This window comes from Bombina bombina, chromosome 2, assembly GCF_027579735.1.
Source record: "Bombina bombina isolate aBomBom1 chromosome 2, aBomBom1.pri, whole genome shotgun sequence".
NCBI classification, from domain to species: Eukaryota; Metazoa; Chordata; class Amphibia; order Anura; family Bombinatoridae; genus Bombina; species Bombina bombina.
This window is the reverse complement of record NC_069500.1, coordinates 956,586,172-956,611,528: the sequence shown is the minus strand read 5'-3', so window position 1 is coordinate 956,611,528 and position 25,357 is coordinate 956,586,172. Positions and strand designations below refer to the sequence as shown.

Below are 25,357 nucleotides of genomic sequence, written 5' to 3'. Positions count from 1 at the left end.
CTTTCGGTCTTTTTGTTTCTTTATGGATCACTTACATAAAGAAAATACTGATTTCTGCTTTATTTAGCCTAAGTACATGTTCACGAACTCCATAGTATTTAGACGTCAAGACTGACAAAACAGACGTTCATACACTTTTGGGATTGTTTATTTTGTTTAACCTAGACAGTATGTTTAATTAAGTTTAACTACATGTCTTCTCTTATAAATTCAACATCAATACGCAGAGATCGATCTTAACTAACTGAAGCTAATTCTAGAACCTTGTTTGTGCATTGTCTGCTGGTTTTTAGCTAAGAGCAAGAAAAGATGTTGCTTAACCGATTAATTATAGAATACAAACACTGCCTGCCAGAATATTATTTACCTGTGTGGGTGTGAGTTTTTATAGAAAAAAAATACTGAATTCTCTACAATAATCCCTTATTCCAGAATATTATTTATAAATTGATAAATAATACAAAATTATTTTTTATCAGAATTCAGATACAGAATACAATTTGAAACAAATTTTCCAGTTAATGACATCATGCATATATGTGCAGCCACTAATAAGCAGCTAGCTCCCAGTAATGCATTGCTTCTTCTTAGCCTATGGTATTAATTTCAACAAAAGATACCAAGAAAATGAAGCAAATTAGATAACAGAAGTAAAGTAGATAGTTGTTTAAAATACCATGCTCTATCTGAATCATGAAAGAAAATCTTTGTGTTTCATATCCCTTTAATATCTTTATAACAGCTAACCCCCCACCCCCCAAAAAACAAAACAATTAATAAAAAATAAAAAAAAACACAGTAGGTTCCAAGTACAAAAAAGACCCAATCTATGCAAATATCAATATCAGCTGTTATAAAGTAAGGGGTCGCAATCCTTTAGAAATCGAATGATTTTCAACAGAAAACCACCATCAAATTCTACGTTTGTTTCTTTAGATACCATTTAATAACTTTTTTCTAAATGATTTTGATCAACTGCTTAATTTGTATTTTGGGTTTATCATAGAAACAGTTTCATATAAACATTCTACATACTTATTAATGTCATAGTCAACTTTATTTTTTTGTTTAATCAAGAATTGCCTTTTATTTATTTTAATGAGCAAATTTACAAAAGTCCATATGCAATGTTAGACTTTTTAATAAGTTTGCATTAGATTAATATATTTATCTTTGATCATATTTAAATTGCACTTCTTGCTAATGCAGCAGCTGTAAAATAATAAATAAATCAGTTACTGCGCCACATTTAACAAATGTCAGATTGACAAGATTCGCTCTCAAGAACCTGTCTGACAAACATTATGGCCAGTAATATGCTGCCTGCATTTAACATTGCACAAGTGAGTGCTACTTGTACAACACCACCCCCTGCTTGTGCATGGCCAATCGCATGCAAGCAGGGTCTGTCAGTCACCCCGGTCTGATTAGTCCGGGGTGATTGAAAACCTCCATCTCAGAAATGGCATATAGGATTAGGAAAAAGCTTACACCAAAATACTGCAAAACTGCGTCTGATACTTGATAAATGGAACCCAATAATATGTGTTAAATAGATTAATTAAATCTGTGATGTTATAAAACAATTTCCAGCATCAATTCCTGAAATGCTTAGGCAGTATCTTAAATCAGCAACTTTGTCAAGCAATATCCAACATAGATGATCAATATATCTTCCTACTGCTAAATCTTAGACCTTCAATGAGTTAAAGAAAAGAAGAATAGCAAGACTTTTCTTCTTTTTCTTTATTCTGTTGACGATAATCTGAGCATGCATACATAACAATTAGCAGAAATGATAAACTGTGATAATTAAAAAGCAGAACAAATTACACTATCTTGAACTATCCAAAGGCTGATAAAGAAACACATTTAATTATCTCTAAGACTTTCTGGTCTTAGGAAGAATTATCACTTTTCTTCTAGCTTATAATATTGTCAGTTTCAGTTGTCCAGCTGTATAATAAAGTTTTATTAAATGCCTTCATTTATATCTTTGGTGATATATTTAGGACAAAAACACAAATCATGTCAAAAATACATTACAAAGTACAGTTACATTCATAATAACACTTTCTAATAAAAAAATATTTAAAAAAATATTGCACAAAAAAGTTTTAAGGGCTCAAAGACATGAGGTCTCAGGTGTTAGAAAAAAAAAGGCTCAGACATTCACTCTAGCAATTGGGTCTAGTCCTGGACTGATCTAATAACGTCTGACAGGTACTCTTAATAGCAATAGTAGAAAACATCAGCTTAATATGTCAATTTTGATTTAGCTATTTTTTATTCTAAAACGTTTCTATATTCAATTCTTATTTACCTAGCATATATATGAAAGTTTAGCCGATAAATAAAATGACAAATACCCATCATAATTATACACAATTAATTATACACGATTAGCATACAGTTTTACGCCCCAATTTAAATCTATTGGCATTTGGGTGCCTAGCTGAAAAATCCAGAAGACTTCTCTTTAAAATCTCATTTGTTGCCCCTCTGGGGTGTCTGGGTATCTGCTGGACACCCTGAAATGTCAACAGAAAACTGTCAGAATTATGGTCTCTCTTGAAGTGTAGGGATATGGAAGTACTGTACTCAGGATCTCCTATGGCACGCAAATGATCCTTAAGGGCTCTCGTAGTTTGACCTACATACTGTTTATAGCACCCCATACAGGTCAAAGAATAGTTTACATAGCAATAATTAAAAGTTATGTGTTGTTGTATCTTAAAGGTTTTATTGTTCGGGGGCGGAGTTTGACTAAGCTCAGGAATGGACGTGTGAGCTCTGAGCTCTGAGCTGGAATTTCCAAAAAAGTCAGCATTTCAGCTCTAAAATAAGTCTAATTGACAGTAATATACTGGGTGAAGTCTCTGAATACCAGAAGCACAACTCAAAGGACGACAGTGAGCGATTGGAACAGTTAGGGAAATTTTCAACTCCACAAGCGGCGATTTCGCGCCGAAAAAGAAACTAATCCTCACAGCGTTAATGGCGTGACATATAAAAGAAGGACACAGCACCGGACTACAGCACCCAAATGAGAAGCGACTAGATCCGCAATAGAAGAAACAGAGGGGCGACGGCACAGATTCTCCATAAGATAAGCGGCATCGACTGTTCCGGCTCAGAAGCATCGCATGGGTAAGCAGCCATTACTACCTGCACACGAGGGCCTGATAAATGCCGACTCGCTCAACACTTAGCGGTCGGCAGCTTGGGAGACAGAGTGCTGGAGCCTGCCGTTATCAGTTGTCCCAACATCCTTGAGCTTTTCGGTCACACATTTTATTAGCCACAAAGACAGTCTTGGCCAGTACATGCTTGGGGGCAAAATAGAATTCAAACTTGGGCCAAAGAAGCCATAATAACAATGTCAAAATATACTAGGCCCTAAAAGGAAGATGTGAGGTTCTTAATGATCAACCAGACATACCCACATTAAAATCATATCAGGAATGTAAGAGTCTATTAATAAATTAAGCAACTAGAGGTGCGCGGCAGGCCCTGACATTTGCAACATAACCTTTGCAGGCTACACACATGTGGCATCAAATAACTTTCTCACTGTAACATATCTACTAGTGTCAACCTCAAGACACTTACACAAAATCGTTATCCTTGGCTATCTAGTGACACTTACTATTTAGAAATTAAAAGCTTTAAAAGCTACTGCAGCATTACCTTTAGCCTGTGGCAACTCTCTCATGCGCAGCAAGGTTTCTCTATTTCAAAGGATTAAACTATCATATTGGAGAGACTCCTGTAAATTTCAGCTCACCCTCCACTCTACATTTCTATCTCCGACAATAAACAAATAATATGTCAGCCAAAAATCTACTAAAGGAGACAAGACAAATAAATCTTCCACTGTGAGCACCTTCTTCAAACCTTCACGCCATAGTAAACTTACAGAAACAGTGACAGAGGAGATGGAGGAAAACTCAGATACTGAATTAGATTCTTCCCCACATAGTGAGACTCACCCAGTGACAAAAGCAGACCTCAAGGACTTAGTCTCCAAACAGGACATTGCGGCAAATTTTGAAAAATTATGGGGAAAGATAGACTCAATGCACTCAGCAGTCACATCCAGCCTAACAGATATTAGAGCAGATATAGCAGATTTGGGAGGTAGACTTGAAGCTCTGGAAGAGCACAGAGATACAATATCGGAAGAAATGGAAACTACCTCTCACACACTACAGTCACAAAACCAAACCATCAAAGAATTGCAAGACAAGGTCGATGACCTAGAAAATAGGTCACGTAGAAGTAACATCAGACTGAAAGGGGTCCCAGAAACAATCACTAACCCAGATCTGAACACATACCTGAAACATTTATTCCGAAATATTGCGGGAGAACCAGAAGAAACTGAGTTTGCGATTGAGAGAGCCCACAGGGCATTAAGAGCAAAGCCCAAAGAGGAGGCACCTCCTAGAGACATTATAGTAAAATTCTCATTTTTTCAAGACAAGGAAAAAATCCTTCAAGCTTCCAGAAGTAAGCCTACCTACAAATTTCAGGGAAATATTATCCAATTTTTCCAGGACCTCAGCGTCAGAACCCTCCAAAGAAGAAGTTCCCTGCGCCCCATGACAACTCTCTTACGCAAAAACCAAGTTAAATACAGATGGGGTTTTCCATTTGCCCTGCACATCCTCAAGGATAACAAAACCTTTACAATCCACAATGTAGAAGATATTCCTCCTACCTGCAAGATACTAGGGCTAGAAATCCCGAACATACCACTGGAGGACACCCCTCATAAATTGCCGAGCACCTCTAACCAAGCAAAATGGACACAAGTAAACCGCAAAAGAACCAAAAAATGACACTATCTCAAAGCTACCTGACCCATTTACATTGTTTTTTCACCGGGAGACTACGGAAGAGTCGCAATAAAGTCACCTGGGCTTTCCAGGGAGAATCCCAGCCTCCCGAGTACTGTTTGACCAAGGCCCCTGACAGGGGAACTTTGGCCAGTTGACCCATTTGTAAGAACTACTTCAAAGTCCTCCTTTGTATAAAACGAAGGAGGGGAACAGAACTCAAATATGTTTTTTCTTAGTTAGAAAATATGTTTAGTTAAGTTAGTCGAAATCTCTAGAAGCTGACACTTTAGCTAATTTTTTATTAACTCATTTCATGGTCCAGCTCCTCCCCCTTACCCCGACTCGTCAGAGGTAATAATGTACACATACCCACAAGTTAAGTTTAGCAAATGTTATGTTATACTCTGTTTTTCATGTTTATGCTACACTGTTACTCTTTTTTTAACATTCTTTAACTCTTCTCCTAAGGTTGCCGAGAAGGTCACTCCCTCCTGGTCGGCACAATTTTCTATTGCCTCCAGGTCTGAACCTACCATCCACATAGGGTCGTATGTATTACACACTTTTTTACATGTAACACATCAGAAGAAATTTTACTTTTTAAGAACTAGATGACACCAAAAATTCACCTAATATCTCACAACGTGAGAGGCTTAAATACTAATGTTAAGAGACGTACAGCCATGTCCCAGTATAGTCTTTAGGAGCCAACATATTATTCCTTCAAGAAACCCACTTTACCAAAGACATAATCCCGAAATTTTGGACTAGAAAATTTACACAACATTTCCATGCAACGACGAACTCCAAGAAAAGAGGGGTTTCCATCCTTATCCATGCCGATTTACCATTTAAGCACGAATCTATTATAGTGGATAGAGAAGGAAGATACCTCATAGTCAGAGGTCACATTGGAGACTCCCACGTCATTTTATGCAATGTTTATGCTCCCAATGACAACCAACACTCATTTTTTACCCAAATCTCTAGTTTACTTACTAACTGGTCCCAATATAAAATTATATTAGCAGGTGATTTCAATATCACTATGACCAAATTTAAAGAATCCAAACCAAAACTCACAGCTAAACAAATTAGACACAACAAAATAGTAAACTCCATTCAGGAACATCTAACACCACATGCTCTATTTGACTCTTGGTTTACATTGTATGGTAACACTACAGACACTACCTTTTATTCGGCAGCCCATAAACAATATACAAGACTGGACTACATTTATATTAGCCAAGTCCTACAACCACTTTTACAAACCTCCAAAATCCAGCCATTTGTGTGGTCAGACCACTCTATCTTGTCCCTATATCTTGAGGGATTCATAGATACACATAGAGCAAGATCCTGGACTTATGATCCGACACATTTAAAAAATCCCACATATAGAGATAAATATATCAAATCACAGACTGATTACTGGGAACTCAACAAGGGAACTACACTAAGCCCTCTGTCCCCCTGGGCGGCACACAAAACATATATGCGAGGATTATTCATACAGGACAAATCCACTAGTAACAAACAATATAGAGCTCAAATTTCACAACTTCACACAGAAATCTCAGATCTAGAGAAACTCCATAAGACTACCCAAAGAAAAGATATTTTAACTACTCTGGCAGCTAAAAGAGACACTTTAGCCAACATCCTAAATACCCAATCTATTAGGGCTATACAGAAACTAAATACACAATACTACATCTATAAAGATAAGCCAGACAAATTTTTGGCGAATAAACTCAGAGATAGATGCAAAGCGTCTATTATTCCTTCTATATTAACGACAAATGGCACTTTAGTTTCAAATCCCCAACTTATTGCAGATACATTCGCGGACTTCTATGGGCAGTTATACGACGGCAATAAGGTCAATTACACAAACACCACAGAATCCCAAACAATGCAATTTCTAAAAGAAGCAAATTTACACACAATTACAACAGAAGACCTAGACAAACTAAACGCACCAGTTACTAGAGTAGAGGTCCTGAAGGTCATTAAAGACCTCAAGACAGGAAAGGCAGCAGGGCCCGATGGATTTGCGGGGGAATACTATAAATCATTCAAATAAATACTAGCTCCACACCTTACAGATCTGTGTAATTTAATTCTAGAGGGGCACACTATCCCAAAAGATATGCTGCAAGCCAAGATAATAGTAATTCCCAAACCCGGCAAAAATCATAACTTATGCGCGAATTATCGCCCCATTTCGCTTATCAATCAAGATATAAAGATCGTCACAAAAATTTTAGCTAATAGATTAACACATATTCTGCCAAAATTAATTCACCCTGATCAGGTGGGCTTTGTAATTGACAGAGAAGCACCAGACAATGTACGACGACTTTTAAACATCATAGATTATGTAGGTGATACTGGAATGCCTTCTCTGCTCCTCTCCCTGGATGCAGAGAAGGCATTCTATAGAGTGGACTGGAGATATATGTCGGCAGTATTACATCAGATGGGATTCAGGGGGGCCTTTATTTCGGCTATAAATGCTATCTATCCCAACCCAACAGCCGAAGTATCAATTTCAGGTTACAAATCTAAGATCTTCCCAATACTCAATGGCACGAGGCAGGGGTGCCCACTATCCCCTCTTTTGTTCGCGATCTGCATAGAACCTCTGGCAGCAAGAATTAGATTAGATCCAGATATTTCAGGAGTTAAAATTAAAAATCAAGAATATAAATCAACACTTTTTGCAGACGACATTCTTTTAACTCTGTCTAAACCCCTCACTTCACTAACCAAATTATACACTCTTCTAGACCAGTTCTCTCAAATTTCAGGATACAAAATTAATTTAGATAAATGCGAAGCAATGTCTTTGGGACTACCACAACACACAAAAAAAAACATTGAAATTAACTTCCAAATTAGATGGGTTAAGCATTCGCTCAAATACTTGGGAATACACTTAACATCTAACATTAATCAACTATACAAATATAATTATGAACCCCTCTATAAAGAGATAAGAAAGAAACTACTTAAATGGAAAACATATAACTTCTCGTGGTTAGGCAGACTGGCATCTGTCAAAATGACTATCTTACCCCAGATATTATATCTTTTTAGGACTCTCCCTATCCAAATCCCACTAAAAGACCTAAAGACAGTGCAAAAAGACATAATAACATTTATTAGAGGAAACAAAACGGCACGGATAGTATCCACACTCATTTTGAGACACAGACAATTGGGTGGAGTGGGTGCGCCCAACATTATAGATTACTATAGAGCAGCGAGGTTAGCTCAGACAGCTCTAATAGGAAACAGATCTGGGGAAATCATTTGGACTGACCTGGAGGCCAAGCTTAGGGATTCCTTATATTCTGACGATATCTTATGGAATAACTATACCTCAAAAGAGATCTCAGGCAAACCTGGCTCACAGGTCACATTGTACACATCTCAGATGTGGTCCTTCCTGACTAAACGACAGAATCTGCTACCCAAACAAACATTAGTACGTCCTATAAGATCTTTAACCCCAAAAGACTTACATGTTACAATTGATAAATGGTCCAACAAAGGACTGTACAGAGTAGCAGACTGGATGGACGGTAGAAAACCCAAAACATTTAATCAGATTCAGACACAACTTGATACAATAAAGCTACAGTGGTTCCAGTACCTTCAGGTTAACTCAGCGATCTGCAAATACATTAGAGACAACCAGCCAGACATCACTACTTCATTAGAGAGCCTACTCAAATCATCGCACAGACCTAAAGGGGCCATATCCAAATTATACATACAAATACAATCAGTTGGTAACCCACATAAATCTAAAGTATTCAGTAATTGGGAATCAGATCTAAACATCCACAAAGATAGAGGAGGGTGGGACGATGTGTTTCATTCTGCCTGCAAGGGATTGCTGAGTACTGATTTGAGAGAAAATACGATTAAGACCATGTTCAGATGGTACCTGACCCCAATTAAAACAGCGCATATATCTACTAGCCACAGCAAACACTGTTATAGGAGATGTGGGGAAATAGGTTCCTATTACCATATGTGGTGGGAATGTAGGGAAATACAGGGCATCTGGAATAAAACCTCTGCCCTACTCAGCTCGATTCTAGAGGACACTATCAGCCTAGCACCAACCCATGCATTACTACACATACCCCTACCCAAATTTAACAAACAGATAAATACGTTCATTAAAATCATATGCACAGTCACTAGAATAAGTATTGCAAAATATTGGAAGGTTTCGGCCCCCCCCTGGGAAGAGGTTTTAAACAGGATTTCTCTAACATACCGAATGTACGAGTCTGCATCACAAGTACTGGGCACACAGACACAATTCGAGAAGATCTGGTTTTACTGGACACTGAATAATAGACCTAACACCTAAACCCAACCTTCTCTTTGTAGGTTGGGGGATAGCACCATTAGTCGCTGACCCGTGAGGGAGGACACACAGGGAGGCAACTCTCGGCAATTAAAGCAAATTTTTCTCTCTTTTTTCTTCTCTTTCTCTTTTCTTCCTTTCCACCTCAGGTTCACTGTAACCTTAATTTCTCTAACCCAAGTTAGACACAAGGCGAATCAGAGAAAACTTCTAGAATATAACTTGGGACCTTCTTGTTTTTATCCTGTTATAGTTAGAAAAGTTTAGAATTTCATATTTTATAGGACTCTTAAAAAGCTACTTAGAGATAACAAATTTTGAATCCACCTGGTTAATTGTAAAAATGCTAACCTCGTTCCAGCTATCTGTATAATGACTTCACCTTTAAAATGCTCGAGATAAGGGTGGTAAATGGATGTGATGTTATATGATGTTATAATCTCAATAAAAATATTTAAACATAAAGGTTTTATTGTTCACATGTGACGTAAACTCAGTACCAAATAAAGCATAGGTGCATGATTTGCACCTTGTACTGCCACATTTATAGAAGCCTGGTTTAATAGACAACCAGTTGTCTTTCTTACTAGTGGGCAATATTCAAGGAGACAACATGCTCCCTAATGTCATAGCTTTCCTTGAGATAAAGCAAACACCTCCATCTAAAATTTCCAACAATTTTTCATCTTTTCACAGAATGGGCAGAGCACTCCTAACAATGTTAAAAATTCTCCAATATTCCTCACTGTGTGTGGTGATAAATGTAGGTTTCTTGGACCTATCATCTCTTGTACATTTTATGGACTGAAACAATTCACTTTGTTTAATACTATCAACATCACAACATCAAGAGATTCCCTATGATAGCCTCTCTCTATGAATCTCTCTGTCAAATCATCAGAAAGTTTTAAACAACTCTGCTCATTAGTACAATTCCTCTTTTCTTGAATGTATTGGCAATTTGGAATGGCTTTTATAATGTGTCTTGGATGACACAATTTGGCATTCAAAACAGTATTACCAGCTATTTCCTTATGAAACAACTCAACTTCAATACATTACCTTTCTATACTAGGTAACAACCTGATATCCAAAAACAATATTGTATTCAATTGTGAATTTTAAATTCATGTTGTTGGTCTGTAGATACTCTAAAACATATGGAATATCTTCCTCTGGTCCTTTCCAGACCAACAACAGGTCATCAATATATCAGCCATAAAAATGGATATATTATCTGTATGGATTCCTGTCTTCATAGATGTGGAACAGCTCCCACCAACCTAAATATAGGATAGCATAGAAGGGGGAAAATATTGCCCCATTGCTGTCCCACGTCTCTGGAGAAAGAAGTCACTCCCAAATGGGAAAAAGTTACACTTTCTAATGAATTGCTTCAAGTTTTCATCATATGTGGAATAATTCTCCAAGAAAAATTCAATAGCCAGCATACCCTTATTGCGAGAAATACATGTGTAAAGCGAGGCCACATCTATTGTTACCAGGATGAATCCCTCTCACCATTTAAGGCTCTCTACCTGTTTAATAACATCAGTGGTGTCTTTAATATAGCTCATCAAATTCAACACAAATGGTTGTAAAAACCCATCCATCATCTCTGATGAAGGCTTATTTAATGAGCCTATCCCTGCCACAATAGGCCTACCTGGGAGGTTGTTTTTATCTTTGTGAACTTTGTGTTATTAATTAACACTGTAATGGCCAACGTAAATGAACATAAAAGTGCAAAAAGAAAATACACAAAAGCCTGTAGAGGGGTTGAACATATTGTTAAAATCAACTCCAGAGTAGCAGTGAACTACCAAGATAGCTGTGATTGCTGAATATGCACTATTATAGTTATATATAACTATTTAATAGCTATTGTACCTAGTTAAAATAAATATAAAGTTGCCTGTAAAATAAATATAAATCCTAAAATAGCTACAATATAATTATTCGTTATATTGTAGCTATATTAGGGTTTATTTTACAGGTAAGTATTTAGTTTTAAATAGGAATACTTTAGTTAATAATATTTAATTTATTTTGTTAGATTAAAATTATATTTAACTTAGGGGGGTGTTAGGGTTAGGGTTAGACTTAGCTTTAGGGGTTAATACAATTATTATAGTAGTGGCGAGGTCCGGTCGGAAGATTAGGGGTTAATACTTGAAGTTAGGTGGCGGCGATGTTAGGGAGGGCAGATTAGGGGTTAATACTGTTTATTATAGGGTTTGTGAGGCGGGAGTGCGGTGGTTTAGGGGTTAGTACATTTATTATGTAGGTGTCGGCGATGTTAGGGGCAGCAGATTAGGGGTTCATGGGTATAATGTAGGTTGCGGCGGAGTACGGAGCGGCAGATTAGGGGTTAATAATATAATGCAGGTGTCGGCGATGTCAGGGGTGGCAGATTAGGGGTTAATAAGTATAAGATAAGGGGGGTTTAGACTCGGGGTACATGTTAGGGTGTTAGGTGCAGACTTAGAAACTGTTTCCCCATAGGAAACAATGGGGCTGCGTTGGGAGCTTAATGCTGCTTTTTTGCAGGTGTTAGGTTTTTTTTCTGCCCAAACTGCCCCATTGTTTCCTATGGGGGGATCGTGCACGAGCACGTTTTTCCAGCTAGCCGCTACCGTAAGCAATGCTGGTATTGAGAGTTGAAGTGGCGGTAAATTATGCTCTACGCTCCCTTTTTGGAGCCTAACGCAGCCATTCAGAGAACTCTAAATACCAGCGTTGTCTTAAGGGTGCGCTGGAAAAAAAAGCAGCGTTAGCTACGCGGGTCTTTACCGACAAAACTCTAAATCTAAGCGTAACTCTAAAAAAAAAAAAACACCCCAAAAAACAAAAACAACACTAACCCCATAAAATCGACTCATGGCTCCTGAAGTCCGGACATCCATCTTCATCCAGGTGGCGAGAAGTCTTCATCCAGGTGGAGAGACCTTAATCCATCTCGGGGATGTCTTCTATCTTTATCCCAGCGGCACGGAGCGGAGCTATCCTGGATGGCGAAGACATCCTGCGCAGAGCGTCCTCTTCATACAGTCACCGCCGTATACTGAAGTTGAATGCAAGGTAGCAGTTTCAAAATGGTGTACCTTGCATTCCTATTGGCTGATTTGATTCTTCAAATTCAAATCAGCCAATAGGGTGAGTGCTTCTGAAATCCTATTGACTGTTCAAAACAGCCAATACGATGAGAGCTACTGAAATCCTATTGGTGGGTTTAACCCTTATATATACAATGTCATGCTTCTATTCAGTACCTGAATTATCCGACTAAGGGCCAGGTACAAGTGGAGCGCAAACATTTGCATGCAAGTGATATCAAGTTTTCACGATCATTTGCATGCAGCGTTAATTGCGCTGGTATTACAAGTTAAAAGTAAACACAATCGCGTGAGCTTTATCTCAATTTACGCTAGAATAATTACAGCAATCTCAGAGCTGTGGTTAACTGTTTTGCAAAAATAAAAAGTTGCACAAAACACATAAAAAAAAAATCATTACAAAGTACACATACACGCATAGCACTATCTAATAAAAGTTATTAAAAAAAAATATTGCACCCAAAAGTTATAAGGGCTCAAAGATATGAGATCTAAGGAAGGCTAAATGACTTTAACAAAGGCATATATACATAAACATGTCTAAAGATGGATATATATATATATATATATATATATATAATCCAATTAGCACGTGTTCCAGCACTCCAGCTTCAACTAATAATGAAGCACCTGGGTGCAATCCTCAATGGATTGTAGATAAGAGCTAGGAAAGGGAGAGCACTCTCAGGATTTATATACATCAAAGTTAGTTTATTGTTTATAACAACAATGTTAGAAAGTCATAAGGATAGGTCGACGTATCGGCTTACATAGAAGCCTTCATCAAGACAGATGAACAACTGTTAAACGAAGAAGAAAAAATATCAGATTTAAAAACACAAAACACAACATCAATACGTAATCCCACCACCAAATTGTTTGCAGGCAGAAAAATAAACCCACAAATAATGAAAATAAACATAGAAAAAATACAAATAAAAATAAAAATAAGGCAAACCCATACACATAGCGCTAGGAGATACAACAAAACAGTCCCTCCAATACTCTCAATCTGCTCTGGATATACACTGGTGGGGTATATATTATAATCTTAGCAAGCAAACAAAGCGTATGTAACCCAATTGTAGGTAAAACACCATACGGCTGCACAGTTTATGTGTTATGCAAAGTCCGGTATACGCTGGCCTGCCATATACATAAAAGACCCTTCAAAAGAGACTAGCAAGTCCCCATACCTCATTAGAAACCGCCTCAGGCTCTGAGACCATATACAGTTGTTCTAATGTTTCAAAGCAGAAAGGTGCACCATACATTATACATTATACATTTAGCAACAAAAAGGCACTATATCACTTCCTGATGCTCATTTATCTCGCATCTGACAACCTGACATTGCGTGCAGTAGTCACGCTGGACCCTACCTTCAAAGAAAACCACAACCACGTATACAAGCATGTGCACATCTTAGTATTGCAATCGTAACACTTTCAAAAGACTCAACTAGGTCTACAGTCATGTGCAAACCTTAGTATTGCACTAGTACCCCCTAAGTATATACGCATGTACCTTACCAACATTTGACAGTAGTTACAACCTTGCAAATCCACACTGCCGTTAATACGTGCCCCACATGGCTCAATAGGTAGTCTAACTTTCCAGTCCACAAATATAGATTAAACTTGGGCAATATGTAAGCAGACCTCACTATAGCATGATTATTGTCCCATGTCAGCTGCATGTCTTATGCGTTACACACCCACCGTTAACTACATGTGGTGCCCACAGCCCTAGAAAAAACAGAAACAACCCCCATGTTTTGGGCCACAATATTAAGAAGCAGACAAATTATATTACCTCACAACGGCGACTTGCAGCCGCACACAACACCACCAGCAAAACAGAATGCCATTAACAGAAACCGGAAACTATTTAAGCCCTGATCACCAGGCTCTCATTGGTTGGCAATAGCGGTGTGTCAAAAACACACCTGTAGCAGCTGTATCAACTACAGAGAAGTGCAGACAGTGCTGGATACTCTAATTAACTCAATTCTAACCATGTTCAGCTGCTACCACAACAGCAGACACTATGGATGCTTAGAATTGGCAAGTGCCACAGATGTATATAACATAGTAGATAAGGAATGGAAGCCATAATAAACCAGAGGTGACTGCATTCAGCTACTGTATAAACCAGCGTATACAACAAAATAAGAATGGGATCGCATATTCTCATTATAATGCAGGGCAAATTAACGTTCCTCAAACGACCATAAATACATAGTCAAAGACATGACTATCAGTGTACAGATGTGAAAACCCAGAAATTAGCGTTCCACAAACGACCATAAATACATACACTATGGATGCTTAGAATTGGCAAGTGTCACAGATGTGAATAACATAGTAGATAAAGAATGGAAGCCATAATAAACCAGAGGTAACTGCATTCAGCTACTGTATAAACCAGAGTATACAACAAAATAAGGATGGGATCGCATATTCTCATTATAATGCAGAGCAAATTAACATTCCTCAAACAACCATAAATACATAGTCAAAGACATGACTAACAGTGTGCAGATGTGAAAACCCAGAAATTAACGTTCCTCAAACGACCATAAATACATAGTCAAAGACATGACTACCAGTATACAGATGTGGAAACCCAAAATCAATATATGGGGTCCATCAGCCATTAGACACACCTCAAGTGGATGTCCCACTAGGAGGGGGGAGTATGTAGAGCCAACACTAGAGAATATATAATAGTAGAAGAACCATATGACGGCACACACCAAAGTAGCACCCCAAAGTGTCAACAAACTGGGAGTGCTCAAACCACTACTCATAATTTAGTTTTGAAATGGGTAACCCATCCAGTGTAACAGCCCAGCAGAGAGGGGGACAAGAGAGAAAAAAAAAAATTATATTACAATATATTGGAAGAAGTAGTGACTACTATTCATAAAAAAATAAAGAACAATATATTATTAAATGCATAATCAACTTAATAGAACACAGAATAATCTAAATGCATATTAAGTCCATGTGGGCAGAGTGTGTTCAGCCGATAGATCCACCGGCTTTCACAGCATAATAGTTCCTTATGCCTGTTGCCACCCCTTCTGGGGGGGATCACCATGTCAATGAGCATTGCTTTCAAGGATGACACAGAATGATTGTGTTCAAGAAAGTGGCGTGCCACAGGCTGGTCCGCACTGCCATCCTTCAGTGCTGCCCTGATGGCACTTTTATGATTGGCAAGCCTCTCCCTGAAGGTAGTGGTGGTCTTACCAACATAATAACGGCCACAAGGGCAAGTCAAAAAGTATACCACAAACTGAGAAGTACAAGTTAGGCGATGCCTGATATGGTAGGTCTTATTCGTATGGGGATGATGAAACTTAGAACCAGTTAGCAGCGAGTTACATGTGACACAATTACCACACTTGAAACATCCTGGCTTGGCATTAGCCAGCCAGGTTTGGGGTTTCTTCCACGGATCATCACCACCAAGAGTGGTGCATAGGAGCAACCAGAATCTTCGATCCATGTTGATGAAAACGGATCCGTGGAAGAAACCCCAAACCTGGCTGGCTAATGCCAAGCCAGGATGTTTCAAGTGTGGTAATTGTGTCACATGTAACTCGCTTCTAACTGGTTCTAAGTTTCACCATCCCCATACAAATAAGACCTACCAGATCAGGCATCGCCTAACTTGTACTTCTCAGTTTGTGGTATACTTTTTGACTTGCCCTTGTGGCCGTTATTATGTTGGTAAGACCACCACTACCTTCAGGGAGAGGCTTGCCAATCATAAAAGTGCCATCAGGGCAGCACTGAAGGATGGCAGTGCGGACCAGCCTGTGGCACGCCACTTTCTTGAACACAATCATTCTGTGTCATCCTTGAAAGCAATGCTCATTGACATGGTGATCCCCCCCAGAAGGGGTGGCAACAGGCATAAGGAACTATTATGCTGTGAAAGCCGGTGGATCTATCGGCTGAACACACTCTGCCCACATGGACTTAATATGCATTTAGATTATTCAGTGTTCTATTAATTTGATTATGCATTTAATAATATATTGTTCTTTATTTTTTTTATGAATAGTAGTCACTACTTCTTCCAATATCTTGTAATATAATTTTTTTTTTTTTTTCTCTCTTGTCCCCCTCTCTGCTGGGATGTTACACTGGATGGGTTACCCATTTCAAAACTAAATTATGCGTAGTGGTTTGAGCACTCCCAGTTTGTTGACACTTTGGGGTGCTACTTTGGTGTGTGCCGTCATATAGTTCGTTCTACTATTATATATTCTCTAGTGTAGGCTCTACATACTCCCCCCTCCTAGTGGGACATCCACTTGAGGTGTGTCTAATGGCTGATGGACCCCATATATTGATTTTGGGTTTCCACATCTGTATACTGGTAGTCATGTCTTTGACTATGTATTTATGGTCGTTTGAGGAACGTTAATTTCTGGGTTTTCACATCTGCACACTGTTAGTCATGTCTTTGACTATGTATTTATGGTTTTTTGAGGAATGTTAATTTGCTCAGCATTATAATGAGAATATGCGATCCCATCCTTATTTTGTTGTATACTCTGGTTTATACAGTAGCTGAATGCAGTTACCTCTGGTTTATTATGGCTTCCATTCTTTATCTACTATGTTATTCACATCTGTGACACTTGCCAATTCTAAGCATCCATAGTATATGTATTTATGGTCGTTAGTGGAACGCTAATTTCTGGGTTTTCACATCTGTACACTGATAGTCATGTCTTTGACTATGTATTTATGGTCGTTTGAGGAACGTTAATTTGCCCTGCATTATAATGAGAATATGCGATCCTATTCCTATTTTGTTGTATACGCTGGTTTATACAGTAGCTGAATGCAGTTACCTCTGGTTTATTATGGCTTCCATTCCTTATCTACTATGTTATTTACATCTGTGGCACTTGCCAATTCTAAGCATCCATAGTGTATGTATTTATGGTTGTTTGTGGAACGCTAATTTCTGGGTTTTCACATCTGTACACTGCTAGTCATGTCTTTGACTATGTATTTATGGTCGTTTGAGGAACGTTAATTTGCTCTGCATTATAATGAGAATATGCGATCCCATCCTTATTTTGTTGTATACTCTGGTTTATACAGTAGCTGAATGCAGTTACCTCTGGTTTATTATGGCTTCCATTCTTTATCTATTATGTTATATACATCTGTGGCACTTGCCAATTCTAAGCATGCATAGTGTCTGCTGTTGTGGTAGCAGCTGAACATGGTTAGAATTGAGTTAATTAGAGTATCCAGCACTGTCTGCACTTCTCTGTAGTTGATACAGCTGCTACAGGTGTGTTTTTGACACACCCCTATTGCCAACCAATGAGAGCCTGGTGATCAGGGCTTAAATAGTTTCCGGTTTCTGTTAATGGCATTCTGTTTTGCTGGTGGTGTTGTGTGCGGCTGCAAGTCGCCGTTGTGAGGTAATATAATTTGTCTGCTTCTTAATATTGTGGCCCAAAACATGGGGGTTGTTTATGTTTTTGCTAGGGCTGTGGGCACCACATGTAGTTAACGGTGGGTGTGTAACGCATAAGACATGCAGCTGACATGGGACAATAATCATGCTATAGTGCGGTCTGCTTACATATTGCCCAAGTTTAATCTATATTTGTGGACTGGAAAGTTAGACTACCTATTGAGCTTATACCATGTGGGGCACGTATTAACGGCAGTGTGGATTTTCAAGGTTGTAACTACTGTCAAATGTTGGTAAGGTACATGCGTATATACTTAGGGGGTACTAGTGCAATACTAAGGTTTGCACATGACTGTAGACCTAGTTGAGTCTTTTGAAAGTGTTACGATTGCAATACTAAGATGTGCACATGCTTGTATACGTGGTTGTGGTTTTCTTTGAAGGTAGGGTCCAGGGTGACTACTGCACGCAATGTCTGGTTGTCAGATGCGAGATAAATGAGCATCAGGAAGTGATATAGTGCCTTTTTGTTGCTAAATGTATAATGTATAATGTATGGTGCACCTTTCTGCTTTGAAACATTAGAACAACTGTATATGGTCTCAGAGCCTGAGGCGGTTTCTAATGAGGTATGGGGACTTGCTAGTCTCTTTTGAAGGGTCTTTTATGTATATGGCAGGCCAGCGTATACCGGACTTTGCATAACACATAAACTGTGCAGCCGTATGGTGTTTTACCTACAATTGGGTTACATACGCTTTGTTTGCTTGCTAAGATTATAATATATACCCCACCAGTGTATATCCAGAGCAGATTGAGAGTATTGGAGGGACTGTTTTGTTGTATCTCCTAGCGCTATGTGTATGGGTTTGCCTTATTTTTATTTTTTCTATGTTTATTTTCATTATTTGTGGGTTTATTTTTCTGCCTGCAAACAATTTGGTGGTGGGATTACGTATTGATGTTGTGTTTTGTGTTTTTAAATCTGATATTTTTTCTTCTTCGTTTAACAGTTGTTCATCTGTCTTGATGAAGGCTTCTATGTAAGCCGATACGTCGACCTATCCTTATGACTTTCTAACGTTGTTGTTATAAACAATAAACTAACTTTGATGTATATAAATCCTGAGAGTGCCCTCCCTTTCCTAGCTCATATATATATATATATTTATATATATATATATATATATATATATATATATATATATATATATATATATATATATATATATATATATATATATATATATACAGGGAGTGCAGAATTATTAGGCAAGTTGTATTTTTGAGGATTAATTTTATTATTGAAAAACAACCATGTTCTCAATGAACCCAAAAAACTCATTAATATCAAAGCTGATTAGTTTTGGAAGTAGTTTTTAGTTTGTTTTTAGTTATAGCTAGTTTAGGGGGATATCTGTGTGTGCAGGTGACTATTACTGTGCATAATTATTAGGCAACTTAACAAAAAACAAATATATACCCATTTCAATTATTTATTTTTACCAGTGAAACCAATATAACATCTCAACATTCACAAATATACATTTCTGACATTCAAAAACAAAACAAAAACAAATCATTGACCAATATAGCCACCTTTCTTTGCAAGGACACCCAAAAGCCTGCCATCCATGGATTCTGTCAGTGTTTTGATCTGTTCACCATCAACATTGCGTGCAGCAGCAACCACAGCCTCCCAGATACTGTTCAGAGAGGTGTACTGTTTTCCCTCCTTGTAAATCTCACATTTGATGATGGACCACAGGTTCTCAATGGGGTTCAGATCAGGTGAACAAGGAGGCCATGTCATTAGATTTTCTTCTTTTATACCCTTTCTTGCTAGCCACGCTGTGGAGTACTTGGACGCGTGTGATGGAGCATTGTCCTGCACGAAAATCATGTTTTTCTTGAAGGATGCAGACTTCTTCCTGTACCACTGCTTGAAGAAGGTGTCTTCCAGAAACTGGCAGTAGGACTGGGAGTTGAGCTTGACTCCATCCTCAACCCGAAAAGGCCCCACAAGCTCATCTTTGATGATACCAGCCCAAACCAGTACTCCACCTCCACCTTGCTGGCGTCTGAGTCGGACTGGAACTCTCTGCCCTTTACCAATCCAGCCACGGGCCCATCCATCTGGCCCATCAAGACTCACTCTCATTTCATCAGTCCATAAAACCTTAAAAAAATCAGTCTTGAGATATTTCTTGGCCCAATCTTGACGTTTCAGCTTGTGTGTCTTGTTCAGTGGTGGTCGTCTTTCAGCCTTTTTTACCTTGGCCATGTCTCATGAGTATTGCACACCTTGTGCTTTTGGGCACTCCAGTGATGTTGCAGCTCTGAAATATGGCTAAACTGGTGGCAAGTGGCATCTTGGCAGCTGCACGCTTGACTTTTCTCAGTTCATGGGCAGTTATTTTGCGCCTTGGTTTTTCCACACGCTTCTTGCGACCCTGTTTTTGAATGAAACGCTTGATTGTTCGATGATCACGCTTCAGAAGCTTTGCAATTTTAAGAGTGCTGCATCCCTCTGCAAGATATCTCACTATTTTTTACTTTTCTGAGCCTGTCAAGTCCTTCTTTTGACCCATTTTGCCAAAGGAAAGGAAGTTGCCTAATAATTATGCACACCTGATATAGGGTGTTGATGTCATTAGACCACACCCCTTCTCATTACAGAGATGCACATCACCTAATATGCTTAATTGGTAGTAGGCTTTCGAGCCTATACAGCTTGGAGTAAGACAACATGCATAAAGAGGATGATGTGGTCAAAATACTAATTTGCCTAATAATTCTGCACTCCCTGTATATATAAATAATATATATATATATATATATATATATATATATATATATATATATATATATATATATATATATATATATATATATGTGTGTGTGTGTGTGTATGTGTACATATGTATTTATGTTTTATATGTGTATATATGTATTTACAGACACATACACATGCTGTATATACACACACACACACACACATATATATATATATATATATATAAATACATATAATAATAATAATAACAATAATATATATATATATATATATATATATATATATATATATTTATATATATATATAAAGTGCATTAGAACCCTTTGCAATTGAGTAGATAAAAACATGCAAAAGCGTTTTTATGCATTATTCATATTTAATAAAGTGAAAGTGTGTTTTTACTGTAAATATTTGACATTCCAATATTCTGTACATAGCAGAACATGTTCTTTGTATGTGTGTATAAATATATTGTACCAAAATACCACAAGAGATATATACAGAAATATGTATTTATGAATAGAACATACTGTATTCTGCTATGTGCAGAACATTGGAATGTGAAATTTTAATATTTTTATGTTAGGTTAGCGCATATAAGAATATGAGTTCCGGCTAGTGCGCAAGTCGAATGATTTCTATGTAGGATTTAGATTATATATTGTGCCACAGTCTAATTGCGCTAGAAGTAAACTGATTGTCTGCGTCGGGTTATCGCAAGCATGATAACTTTTTACTTTCAACTCGTAATACCAAAGCAACACGACGCACGCAAAAAAATTCTTCTAGCGCAATTAGCAGTTTTGCGGAAGCTCAAAATACTGCTCCACTTGTAATCTAGCCCTAAACATGTAGTAATAAAAGAATATTATGCATTATAATAGTTTCAAATGAATTAATTATATATTTCCACTTATAAATCCCATGTTTAGTAACACTACTTGATATATAATATTAATGAGTAAGCTTATTCCTCGCATTGCATATCACCTTTGCCTAATATATTTCCCATTTAAAAAAACATAAAAACATTATGTACCTTCTTATTTTTGCTATAAAATTAGTCGAAAAAACTCAAAATCTAAAATTTGCATGTTCCAGCATATAATAAAGGTAAACTCACAGTTTCGGCAGCAGATATTGTTGAGACACAGCTGTTTTTTTTCTTCAAGGCTACTGCCGGGCGACCGTAGACCGAGCCTCTAACTGAATACTCAAAATTAGACATACAATCCTTTTTTGATACCTTAATGAGAAAGCGTAGACAAGGCACTGTTCTGTGGATGGTTTCTCTAGGAGTAAGGAGAATACAATTTAATCTTTTTGTTAGTTGTTTGAATATACTGTGTGTATGTATATATATATATATATATATATATATATATATATATATATATATATATATTTAGTACTAACCAAATTTTACATTTAAAATGTGCAGCCACCAATCAGCAAATAGCACCCAGGTGAGATAATAGAAGTAAATCAGAATTTTTTTTAAATGGTATGGTCTATCTGAATCATGAAAGATACAAAGATACAATGTGGGTTTCCTGTTCCTTTGATTCTCTTGGTATCCTTGGTTGAAGCAGCAGCAATGCACTACTGGGAGCTAGCTGAACAAATAGGGTGAACCAATAACATGAGACAAATATTTGCAGCCACCAATTAGAAGTTCCTGAGGCTACCAATGTATTCTTTTCAGCAAAGGATAACAAGAGAGCAAAACAAATTAGATAATAGAAGTAAATTAGAAAGTTGCTTGAAAATTGGAAAGATGCCTCCATTCACACTCATTTGGCATCATTAATATTCAATCAACAAGTTATCATGTTTTACTTGTGCGTTGGCTGTGTATCTATAGCTTCTGTAAAAGCTGTTATCACCCCTACAAAAACTACACTGAAAGAACTTTGAATTATGAATTTTTTATATTATTATTTTCATTGGTTTTAACACAGTTTTATTTTTTTCATAACTGAAAGCAGAACCGATTCATATAATGGCTATTCAAATGGACTGGAATGACTTAGAAATAGTGATGTCGCGAATTGTTCGCTGGCGAATAGTTCCTGGCGAACATAGCATGTTTGCGTTCGCCGCAGCAGGCGAACATATGCGATGTTCGATCCGCCCCCTATTCGTCATCATTGAGTAATACTTTGACCCTCACAGTCACCAGGCACATTCCAGCCAATCAGCAGCAGACCCTCCCTCCCAGACCCTCCTACCTCCTGGACAGCATCCATTTTAGATTCATTCGGATGCTGCATTGTTAGTGAGAGGAGGGACAGTGTAGCTGCTGCTGATTTAGTAGGGAAATCTATAGCTAGGCTAGTGTATTCAGTGTCCACTACAGTCCTGAAGGACTCATCTGATCTCTGCTGTAAGGACAGCACCCCAAAAAGCACTTTTTAGGGCTGCTTTTTTTTTTCCCTGTGTAATCTAATTGCAGTTGCCTGCCTGCCAGCGTGTGTGTCAGGCTCACAGCATATACTGTGCCTACTTGCCCAGTGCCACCACTCATATCTGGTGTAACAGTAGTGTAGATTTATAAAAAACAACACTTTTTGACTGTGTTAAATAATAGCAGTCAGTTTTCTTCACACGTGTGCGTTTAAGTGCCTGCCTGCCAGGGCACAGTGTCCCCCCAGTGCAACTCATATCTGGTGTAACAGTAGTGTAGATTTAAAAAAAACAACACTTTTTTGACTGTGTTAAATAATAGCAGTCAGTTTCCTTCACACGTGTGTGTTTAAGTGCCTGCCTGCCAGGGCACAGTGTCACCCCAGTGCAACTCATATCTGGTGTAACAGTAGTGTAGATTTTAAAAATACAACACTTTTTTGACTGTGTTAAATAATAGCAGTCAGTTTCCTTCACACGTGTGCGTTTAAGTGCCTGCCTGCCAGGGCACAGTGTCACCCCAGTGCAACTCATATCTGGTGTAACAGTAGTGTAGATTTAAAAAAAAAAAACACTTTTTTGACTGTGTTAAATAATAGCAGTCAGTTTCCTTCACACGTGTGCGTTTCAGTGCCTGCCTGCCTGCCAGGGCACAGTGTCACACCAGTTCAACTCATATCTGGTGCAACAGTAGTGTACATTTAAAAAAAAATACAATTTTGACTGTAATAGATTGAATAGCAGTTAGTTGTCTGCAAGCATGTGTGTCAGGCCTACATCGTCTACTCTGCCAACTTCTGCCAGTGCACAGTGCCACTCATATCTGTTGTCACAGTAGTTTGCACGCATAGTACCACTAATCGAAAAAAAAATGACAGGCAGAGGCAGGCCACCCCGCAGGGGCCGTTGTGTTTGTGGTGCTGTGATTCCCTTTGGCCCTAGAATAATGCCCAGTGTTCAGAGGCCATGTACCCCGAACTCGAACATTTCTGACTCTGAGGACATAGTTGACTAGCTAGCACAGGACACCCAATCTTCTACAGCTTCCGCTCGTAACCTTGAAGCACCATCCTCCTCCAGCATAGCTTCGGGCACCTCTCAAGTTACCACTCACCCGCCTGCCGCCACCACCAACACTAGCACCACAGCCGCTTCACTTGATCTGTCAGAGGAGTTATTTACACATCAGTTGGAAGAAATGAGTGATAGTGATGCGCAACCATTATTGCCAGAGGATGTAGATAACAGGGATATGTCTCAGTCAGGCAGCATTACACACATGGACGTACGGTGTGATGATGTTGTACCCGCTGAGGCTTCCTTTGTTGACTTGTCAGATACAAGTGAAGCGGTTGATGATGACGATGCGTCCGTGGATGTCACGTGAGTGCACGCTAGAAGAGAAGAAGAAGAGGGGGAAAGTTTAGATGGGGAGACAGAGATGAGGAGACGAGTTGGAAGGAGGGGGAGGTCATCGCAAGGAGCTAGTGGCACAGTCAGACAGCATGCATCGGCACCCGGAGTCAGCCAGAGAGCACGCCAATCAACGCATGCTGTTGCCACCACCAGAATGCCGTCATTGCAGAGCTCAGCAGTGTGGCATTTTTGTGTGTGTCTGCCTCTGACAACAGCGATGCCATTTGCAACCTGTGCCAAAAGAAACTGAGTCGTGGGAAGTCCAACACCCACCTAGGTACAACTGCTTTGCGAAGGCACATGATCGCACATCACAAACGCCTATGGGATCAACACATGAGTAGAAGCAGCACACAAACTCAAAGCCGCCATCCTCCTCCTGGTCCAGCATCTTCAGCCACGTCAACCACTGTTGTCCTCCTTGCCCCCTCTCAACCATCCGCCACTCCGTGTCTCGCCTTGAGCAGTTCCTGCTCATCTGCCCACAGTCAGGTGTCTGTCAAGGACATGTTTGAGCATAAGAAGCCAATGTTACAAAGTCACCCCCTTGCCCGGCATCTGACAGCTGGCTTGTCTGAACTTTTAGCCCGCCAGCTTTTACCATAAAGCTGGTGGAGTCTGAGGCATTCCAAAAATTTGTATCTATTGGGACACTGCAGTGGAAGGTACCTGGCCGAAATTTCTTTGCACAAAAGGCAATCCTTAACCTGTACTCGATTGTGCAAAAGGAAGTAATGGCATTGTCTGGCACACAGTGTTGGGGCAAGGGTCCATCTGACCACTGATACCTGGTCTGCAAAGCATGGTCAGGGCAGGTATATCACCTACACTGTGCATTGGGTAAACCTGCTGATGGCTGACAAGCATAGAATGCGTGGCTATGCAGAGGAGTTGGTGACACCGCCACGACTTGCACCACCACCTCCTC

General features: G+C 38.7%; 1 protein-coding gene across 1 annotated transcript in view; it reads right to left on the bottom strand.

The window, feature by feature from the left end:
* The window catches only part of LOC128647386 (melanopsin-B-like), a 144,347-nt gene that overhangs the window by 10,017 nt on the left and 108,973 nt on the right, over window positions 1-25,357 (bottom strand). Inside the window, exons 10-11 of the mRNA XM_053700172.1 lie at window positions 21,731-21,899; window positions 15,761-15,913 (exon numbers count right to left, since the gene is read on the bottom strand). Of these exons, the coding sequence (XP_053556147.1) occupies window positions 15,761-15,913; window positions 21,731-21,899 (322 nt within the window). The remainder of the gene's footprint in view (window positions 1-15,760; window positions 15,914-21,730; window positions 21,900-25,357) is intronic.